Below are 10,149 nucleotides of genomic sequence, written 5' to 3' on the forward strand. Positions count from 1 at the left end.
TATGGGCCACCGATTACACATGAAAACAAATAAATTTCATTGCACGAATAAAACCAAGTACACTTACATAAAAGCATACGGGTCTGCTATTAAGTGTTTTACTGCAAAATGGAGGCTATGTAAGCCTCGGCTTTAGACGACCCCTTTATTGTTCTCTCCCATGGTCACGTGTCCGTGTCATCCAATGAAGGCTCGGCTGCTGTTCAACTTATCAAAGGTCTGTAGTTCACAGTGAAGTCGAGCCGATTCCAGATTTGCACTGATTTCGCACTTGTGTCTATTACGTGGTGAGGAGTGTACGCACTGTCGCGCCTGTGCGCGCTTTTTTTTTTGGTTATGTCGACCCTGGGTACTCTGGGTTACTACACTGACTCACACATTCCACATGAGGACGATGATCATTTGGCACCAAGGTTTCCCACCACATCAGCTCTCCAGAGCCAGGCTCGGGAGCCAACACTGTCTGAATATGGCGAACCTGACTCGTATCCGTTCCAGGTCAAGTCGGCTATTTTTGGCGCGTCGTGGAGCCCCGTGCCGGTCCAGCCACCAGGTGGGACATCCATCGCGTACCATCCTTACATACATCAGCCGTGTCCGACAATCGATTCGGATGGCGGGTCTGCCCGCGCCTGGGCGATCGAGCCCCTCTCTGCGTCCGTGCCTTTCGGCGGATTACCGACGGATGTGCACCATGATATCAAGCTCGAACCTTTGGTCGGGAGCGGGGAGTGCACGACGCTGGATGCGCGGACACTAATGCTTCCAGATGCCGAAAACAACGCGGCCCCCGCGGTAAAGGAGGCGGATCTGGGCCATGCGGATTTGGCCGAGCCCAGCGACGAGAAAATGTCAACGGAGACTAAACCTGATCTGGACCCGAGTAAGTGCAGCTCTGTATCATCCAGCTCCAGCATTCCTCGATAGTTTAAACCGGTTATTCGTCTGCGTAATTTGACTTCAATGCTTTGATCCGTAAATCTAAAATAGAACGTGATAAAGCGCGCGTTATAAATTATAACATGGCATGGAATCTCACGGCCCAGTGTTAGAAACTCAACTGTGTTCTAAATTATATCCTATTCTAAAATTTTAATATTGGAGTAATTTATCTTTTTTGTATAAGACACGAGTACAATTGGATTTAATTTAGCTGGTAAAGTATTAACCCAATAACCTTATACATATATATATATATATATATGTGTGTGTGTGTGTGTGTGTGTGCGTATATATATATATATATATATATATATAAATATAAATATATATATATATATATATATATATATATATATATATATATAATTTTTTTAAATGGCATCTAGATACATAAAGCTTACATATAGCAAACAAATACTAACACACACACACACACACACACTATATATATATATATATATATATATATATATATATATATATATATATATACTGTATATATATATATATATATATATATATATATATATATATATATATATATACTGTATGTATATATACTTTTAAAATGACATGTAGATACATATAGCGTACATATACATAAAGCAAACAAATACTAACAATACTAACACACGATATATTTGCAATGATTTCAAAGATTTTCAATGAAATGTAAATACATAAAGCTTACATACAATTACATAAAATTTTTGCATACTAAAACACACACTAAGACTGTACCATTATATATATATATACAAATTACATACAGACACTTTGAAATGTTTTACAAAATTGACACAAAACTAAAACAAATGAATAAAGAGTTAATAATGTACAAAAAAAGCAATAACAACTATAATAATTATTAGAATAATTACAAAATAAATTATTACTCTACATGTATTTACACGAATGTAGATACACTATTATTATCGTAACATAATAATAATAATAATAATAATAATAATAATAATAATGATAATAATAGAAATGCAACGTTTAACAATGCAAAATAAATAAACAAAACCAAAACCAAAAATCCCACACCCGAAGAAAAAGTAAAAACAAAAAAGTTACTATAGTAAAAGTTAGTAAGTTAAGTATTTATTACGCTTTATTTATTATTTTCAGTCTCGTCTTACATCAACCAGCCACAGGTCATAAAATGGCCGCAGTGTAATCCTGAGAGCAATATCACAAGCTCTGTCTTTCCCTTTCCGACTTCTTCCAGATAATCCTGCGGCCAACTGGCTACACGCGAAGTCCACAAGAAAAAAACGCTGCCCATACACTAAGCACCAGACTCTCGAGCTGGAGAAGGAATTTCTCTTTAATATGTACCTGTCCCGAGACCGTAGATACGAAGTGGCAAGACTTCTAAATCTCACCGAAAGACAAGTTAAAATCTGGTTCCAAAACCGTAGGATGAAGATGAAGAAATGCAACAAAAATCGTCCGAAAGACATGTGAAGTTAAGGGGAACTGATGAGTGGTTTGGACAGCGTTCTTTCCTGCGCACAAGGATTTGGTGTTATGCCTCTGATGTGAAACAGACAGTTTATTTTGCACAAACTCATTTGGAGAATGTGCCTGTGTTCTAATTGCATCTTTGTTATACGGTTGTTTGTTAGTCCTATTGTGTCGTGTTTGCTTGTTGTAGGTCCGAGTATTTTTTGGTGTTTTTCGATTTTGGGAGGCTTTTCATGTGAGCTACTGAGTTCAGGGATGTGTACTGAAATGCTCGAAATATTTAATATTGTCGATTTGCATGACTGTCGGTGGCTTTCCAAAATTCCAGAATGACTTCTGCCAAAATATTTAATGTTAAATGTAATGTGTAATGTAACTACCTAGATGTATTTGAACTACCTATTTGCACCGAGTATGAGTATTAGTGTTTTTTTCCTCATTAAGACATCGTGAATTTTGTATCATAAACATGCTTGAATTTTTGTGACGTAAATACCTCAAATAATTAGTTTAGTCATTTTCAACTGAAGGATCATCTGTGTAGATGACAAAATAAAGTTCAAAGAAAAGAAGTAAAGCATTTGTTACCGTTCATCCATTACAGACAGACAGACAGACAGACAGATAGATAGATAGATATGCACTGTTTTGTGTTTTTCTATTTTTTTAATTTACGAATTTATGACACACAACAACCTCATTGCAGACGAAAATAATCTGTGTCTGGAAGTGGTTGTAACTAGGACTATTATAGATGACAGTTTCTCTTCTTTTACATTATAAAAACGTTGTGTTTACAGTCCCGTTAATAGTACAGCATTAATAAGGCTTAGCAAATAAGACAAAAATATAGACCTAATTGTTTATGGAGTGCTAAGTGATTTAAGGCCGACCTGCATGTGCTATTCTACAGCCCTTATCAACATCAGTGTAATAAGACACTGGCTATATCGAGTGACAAACATGGGGTGTGCATAATAACCGAAGCAGCGGTTTACCGCATACCGAATGCATCATAAAGTTTAGCATACCAAACACGATTAACAGAACACACTGCTTTCTCTCTCTCTCTCTCTCTCTCTCTCTCTCTCTCTCTCTCTCTCTGTCACACACACACACACACACACTTGCTTGACCAGTTAAAGGCAGTCAAAGGCAATTTGGTAACAGTAAAATGCAACAAGAAGGATGATTGTTCCTGTCGTCTTAAAAAGCTTTCAAGGTACAATAAGTCTGGCTAAATTTTACCCTAACGACCAGGCTACAGACTGCTGCCTTTAAAGCTGAGAGAGCAGAAAGTACCATATAATGCTGGGGTTGTCTGACTGTCTGAGTATTTTCTGCTAATTACTTTATTACTGCCACAGCTACGCCAGTTCTCCCATTTGTTACCATACCGCGTAAAAATGCCCAGCGATTAAAAAAAAAAAAGCATTTTACCCGAGAAACTAATTATCTGTGCTTATTATTTGTGTTTATTATTTTGTTTTATTATTAAATCTCACAATTTAAGAGCAAACAAGCAGCATTTTAACAATGCATTTAAAAACCAAACGTGAATTACTGATTTTATGGCCACACAGTCTTAATCTTGCGTTTGTAAAATAATAACATATTCGAAATATTCCATATTTTTGCGAATTATGCATTTAGTAAACAATGCATATAGCTTTACTAAAATAGCCTAATAAAAATACTGTCCATATTGCCTTAGATTAAATTGATTGATTGGAAGCATCTCTGTGTTGGATTACAGCTACTTCTATATATTATAGCTCTTGCAATAGTACAAAGAATAGGCATAGTACTTGTGGTTTGGGAAATACAACCTAGACAACAAATACCATGCAAGCATAACGTGGTTCCAGTGAAAAAAAGTTCCCCTGTGGAACTAACTGCTGTTACCCAAATCAACCAGCAGATGGAGGCAGCGTACAACCAAAAACCTTTGCAGTGATCGTAGATAAATATAATCACCGGCAGCAGATTTTATTGCTTCTTGAAGTATTCTACACCCCTAAGTGCTCCGAGGTTTGGGTTAACACACATATAATGTAACTTTAGATAAATTAGACCAACCTCATTAGGCTGAACCCTTAAGTCTGCAACACAACCATGCTACATCCAAGTTAAAAAACCATTTATGTGTCTAAACACTAATTTGTAAACCAGAAAAATACATGGCTTGCTTTATATTTTGTTAAAATAGCACTCTGTGAGACACAGTGATATCTGTGCATATGTGATACTGATCCTCGTATGAACCGGCCTGGTGGAGGTTAAAAGAAGCGTCAGTATTGCACACGTGTCATAGGTGGTGTGTGTAGGGTATGGATAATGCATAAAAATAGAATAAAAAAAGAAAATAGCACAAGGAAAACATTTGCTGAGGAAGATTTATACTGAATTTATACAGTACGTTTTAGGCATTTAGCAGATGCTTTTATTCAAAGTGGCTTACCCCAAAACCTCCTGTTTTGGGGCTGCTTTGCAGGTGTCATTATTTTTGATATGGAGTTTTTACATTAGAAACATACACTAGGGTATACTGCTACATGCTACATGTGGTATTTCTATGTTTTTTTATCTTTAACATAACATTAAAAATACAATTTGCTAGCCAGTTGACTTGTAAACCAGTCAGACAACTAACACACACACACACACACACACACACACACACACACAATTGTAAATAAAAAAAGAAAACAGTGATTTGTATATCCTTTTTTTGACCTGTATTTAATTGAAAACTTGGTATATTGTATATACATAATTGGGATTTCCTTTTAACCCTGTTTTGAATTATTTGGCAACCCAGAACACTAATTGTTGCAGTTATTGCTTGATATAACACTTCACCTGCTTAACTGTCTGGTATCTTCATTGTAATTTCTTGTGCTTAACATGCCAGACATGTTCAATGGGAGACAGGTCTGGACTGCAGGCAGGCTAGTGTAACACCTGCACATTATTACAACACAAGCTGAACCTTATCTAGATGGCAGGATACATTGCTTCCGAATTACTCCTGCTATTGGCGCTAACACCTCCATACCACAGCAGACGCTTGCTTTTGAACTTTGTGAATACTTGTGAGCATGTCAGTCTATGGCACATGTTTTCACTTTGCATTAGTCCACAAATGAGCTTGATCTTTGAGAAGTGGGCGGTTGCTCTGCACTTAACTTGCATTTAGATGCAGCTACTGTGTTTACTAGCAACTTCAACCCATCCTTGCTATATTTACATTAACATTTCTTGCTCGTTATATCAAATCATGATAGCACCACCTGTTACTTATTCAGCTGTTTATTCATGAAAAGTTACACAGCACTAGTTTTTAATCATTCTACAAACTTCCAGTTCAACCTAAAGCAATGCACCGTGCAAACAGCACAGAGCAGGTTATCATCTAAACAAAAAAAAAGCTTATCCTTGTTATACCATAACCTCACAGTGAGCGGAACTTGCCATAAAGTTAGCGATAACAAAGCCCACATGTATTTAGAGGAAAAATATGATTGGTTACTATTACTGTCATTTAAAACTGGTTAAACATTAATTTACTATTGCTCTGCCCTCTATACATTTATAGCTGGGCCACCAAACACACCAACATTTATCCCAGCTACAAAGAGTTTCTTTTATTTAATCATTTACATTCCAACAGAAATTGAATAGGCATGTATGAAGGATTTGCTTTCTTAGTTATGATTTTTTTTGTTTTGTTTCTAAGCAGAACACCCAATCCATCCATCCATCCATTTATCCAAGATGCTGGTATTTGAGTCTGTGTTGTCACCTACCCCAACAGTCCAACAATCCTCCACCATAAGTGGGCGCCAGGTTCTTCTAGTGTATCATCCTTTCGTTTTACGTAAAACCCTTTGCACCTTTTGGTGTTTTTAATTTATAAAATCAATTTTCTTTTCATTTGACCATCTGTAGGACTGGTTTACTGTCACTGTAAATAACTGTAGACATGCCTTACTAAGGCATGTCTATAATACAGGACAAACAACGTTTCTCTTCCTGATTTGCTCTGTACAACCATATTGTGTTTATAAATTACAATACTAATTTATTTTGTACATGTAAAATAAATTAAAAGACGATCTTTTACAGAGCCACTTACTGAAATACTCACAATAGTTTAAATATAACAGTACAAACCATAATTCAGCTAAAACCCTTTAAAATATAATGCAAGAATGGTGGAAGGTTGGTGTTTACTTACTTACTTACTTTTATTTAACACTAATACATGACTAATATCAGAAATGTAGAACTAAGGAACACCAACCGTGAGTGACCAGACTTCCACCCCAATAATAAAAAGAAAAAATGTACTTGTATTTCTATGTTTATTATGGAGATTTTGATAGTCAGCAACTTAGATTTGGGGGAGGCACGGTGGCTAAGTGGGTAGCACTGTCGCCTCACAGCAAGAAGGTCCTGGGTTCGATCCCCAGGTGGGGCGGTCCGGGTCCTTTCTGTGTGGAGTTTGCATATTCTCCCCGTGTCCGCGTGGGTTTCCTCCCGGTGCTCCGGTTTATTCCCACAGTCCAAACACATGCAAGTGAGGTGAACTGGAAATATAAAATTGTCCATGCCTGTGTTTGATATAACCTTGTGAACTGATGAGCCTTGTGTAACGACTAACCGTTTCTGTCATGAATGTAACCAAAGAGTAAAACATGATGTTAAAATCCTGATAAATAAACAAACAAACTTAGATTTGTGACTGGGTGGTGAAGAAAATATGGCATTTAACTTTGTAGCGTATCCTTCTTCTCATTTTAATGAGTATGATAAACCAACAATCATTGTATATCTATATTGCAGTGTTTTGATTGGTTAACTCTGTTTATTTCTATAAAACATATAGGTACATTTTATTGAATTTTGACAGCTACAGTGTATCACGAAAGTGAGTACACCCCTCACATTTCTGCAAATATTTCATTATATCTTTTCATGGGACAACACTATAGAAATGAAACTTGGATATAACTTAGAGTAGTCAGTGTACAGCTTGTATAGCAGTGTAGATTTACTGTCTTCTGAAAATAACTCAACACACAGCCATTAATGTCTAAATAGCTGGCAACATAAGTGAGTACACCCCACAGTGAACATGTCCAAATTGTGCCCAAATGTGTCGTTGTCCCTCCCTGGTGTCATGTGTCAAGGTCCCAGGTGTAAATGGGGAGCAGGGCTGTTAAATTTTGTGTTTTGGGTACAATTCTCTCATACTGGCCTCTGGATATTCAACATGGCACCTCATGGCAAAGAACTCTCTGAGGATGTGAGAAATAGAATTGTTGCTCTCCACAAAGATGGCCTGGGCTATAAGAAGATTGCTAACACCCTGAAACTGAGCTACAGCATGGTTGCCAAGGTCATACAGTGGTTTTCCAGGACAGGTTCCACTCGGAACAGGCTTCGCCAGGGTCGACCAAAGAAGTTGAGTCCACGTGTTCGGCGTCATATCCAGAGGTTGGCTTTAAAAAATAGACACATGAGTGCTGCCAGCATTGCTGCAGAGGTTGAAGACGTGGGAGGTCAGCCTGTCAGTGCTCAGACCATACACCGCACACTGCATCAACTCGGTCTGCATGGTCGTCATCCCAGAAGGAAGCTGACGCACAAGAAAGCCCGCAAACAGTTTGCTGAAGACAAGCAGTCCAAGAACATGGATTACTGGAATGCCCTGTGGTCTGACGAGACCAAGATAAACTTGTTTGGCTCAGATGGTGTCCAGCATGTGTGGCGGCGCCCTGGTGAGAAGTACCAAGACAACTGTATCTTGCCTACAGTCAAGCATGGTGGTGGTAGCATCATGGTCTTGGGCTGCATGAGTGTTGCTGGCACTGGGGAGCTGCAGTTCATTGAGGGAAACATGAATTCCAACATGTACTGTGACATTCTGAAACAGAGCATGATCCCCTTCCTTCGAAAACAGGGCCTCATGGCAGTTTTCCAACAGGATAACGACCCCAAACACAACCTCCAAGATGACAACTGCCTTGCTGAGGAAGCTGAAGGTAAAGGTGATGGACTAAACCCAATTGAGCACCTGTGGCGCATCCTCAAGTGGAAGGTGGAGGAGTTTAAGGTGTCTAACATCCACCAGCTCCGTGATGTCATCACGGAGGAGTGGAAGAGGATTCCAGTAGCGACCTGTGCAGCTCTGGTGAATTCCATGCCCAGGAGGGTTAAGGCAGTGATAATAATGGTGGTCACACAAAATATTGACACTTTGGGCACAATTTGGACATGTTCACTGTGGGGTGTACTCACTTATGTTGCCAGCTATTTAGACATTAATGGCTGTGTGTTGAGTTATTTTCAGAAGACAGTAAATCTACACTGCTATACAAGTTGTACACTGACTACTCTAAGTTATATCCAAGTTTCATGTCTATAGTGTTGTCCCATGAAAAGATATAATGAAATATTTGCAGAAATGTGAGGGGTGTACTCACTTTCGTGATACACTGTATATATGACAGTTATAAATGGGCTGCATCCTACCATTGTGTCAAAATAGTATTATGTACTAACAAATATACCTAACTGAATATTTCGGTATATTTGTTATATAAACGCTCTGTTTTACCCTGTTTTGACTCCACCTATGGGAATTTGGAGCAGCGTTATAGTCTTTTACCTGAGATCACACTGATTTGTTCTCTGATTTATAACAAAATTATTCAGGTTGTGCTTTAAATAAAATTCACACATTGATTGTTTTACCATCGCTTTATCCTCGTCAGGGTCCATCACATGGACACCACACACACACTCACTGACTGACTGCATGTTTTTGGACTTGAGAGACACTGGGAGAACATGCAAACTCCACACAGAAAGGACCCTAGGCACCAAGCTGGGGAATCTAACCCAGACCCTTCTTGTTGAGTGTTACCCACTGTACCCCAGTGCCAAGCTCCTGCTCCAAATCTGGCACATCAAAGCTTAAATAAATTGGCTTCTTATTTGCATGGCAGCCTCTAAGCCCATGATAATGTTGAGCTTACTTGACTGTAAACAGTGTTTTTGCTGGCTGTCAGGTCTCATATAATAATTCAGACAAATGTCCTCTTAGCGTTAGGTGACAGTAGTGACTTTCTCTTTAAACCTGACAGATAGCCACTGTTCCACGTACTTTACATACATTTTCATGTGTTTCCATTGCTTTCCATTCCTTGTCGTGGTTGTGGGTATGGTTTCCACAGAAACCAATCCATCATAGGGCCCTGGCCACCCCCTCCCACAGACGTAGCCAATCATGCCTGTATGTAGACACCCAACCAGTGGGCAGCAGTGGGCTAGCTTAATTTACTGCTGCACGTTTTACTTGCTTTTACAAGTGATGTTGAAACTTGAAGCTGCTCAGAAATGGTTTGATGTGACTTGGAAAAATCTATGATGAAGCTTTTAGTTCTCCCCATAGTACAGGCTGTGGCTTAGTCTAATAGATTATAGGTCCATAGCCTATAGTTATATGGACACAGAGAGAACATTGTAAAACTTTCTACACCACTAACACATAATGTACATGTTGTGTATGTACATGTTCTATGGAAACCTTTGTTCACAAAGAAGTTATAAGACAAAAAAATTATAAGACAATTGAGCCAAACGATGTATTTATAATAGTTCACTTTGCCATTGGAATAATCAATAATGCAATGAAAGTAAACATAAAGAATGTACTGTAGAATA

General features: G+C 38.3%; 1 protein-coding gene across 1 annotated transcript; it reads left to right on the top strand.

Moving 5' to 3' along the window:
* Nucleotides 1–336: 336 nt before the first annotated feature.
* hoxa9b (homeobox A9b) lies at nt 337–2,736 on the top strand. Its single transcript, XM_062991665.1, has 2 exons — nt 337–883; nt 2,177–2,736. Exons 1-2 carry the CDS (start codon nt 337–339, stop codon nt 2,413–2,415), a joined length of 786 nt encoding a protein of 261 aa, XP_062847735.1. The 3' UTR covers nt 2,416–2,736.
* Nucleotides 2,737–10,149: the final 7,413 nt, after the last annotated feature.

This window comes from Trichomycterus rosablanca, chromosome 3, assembly GCF_030014385.1.
Source record: "Trichomycterus rosablanca isolate fTriRos1 chromosome 3, fTriRos1.hap1, whole genome shotgun sequence".
Lineage (NCBI taxonomy): Eukaryota > Metazoa > Chordata > Actinopteri > Siluriformes > Trichomycteridae > Trichomycterus > Trichomycterus rosablanca.

Bases quoted from the DNA above. Each gene is read 5' to 3' on its own strand.
- hoxa9b (XM_062991665.1), top strand. From the start codon at position 337: ATGTCGACCCTGGGTACTCTGGGTTACTACACTGACTCACACATTCCA. The intron at 884-2,176 runs GTAAGTGCAGCT...GACTTCTTCCAG, and splicing joins TAAACCTGATCTGGACCCGA to ATAATCCTGCGGCCAACTGG.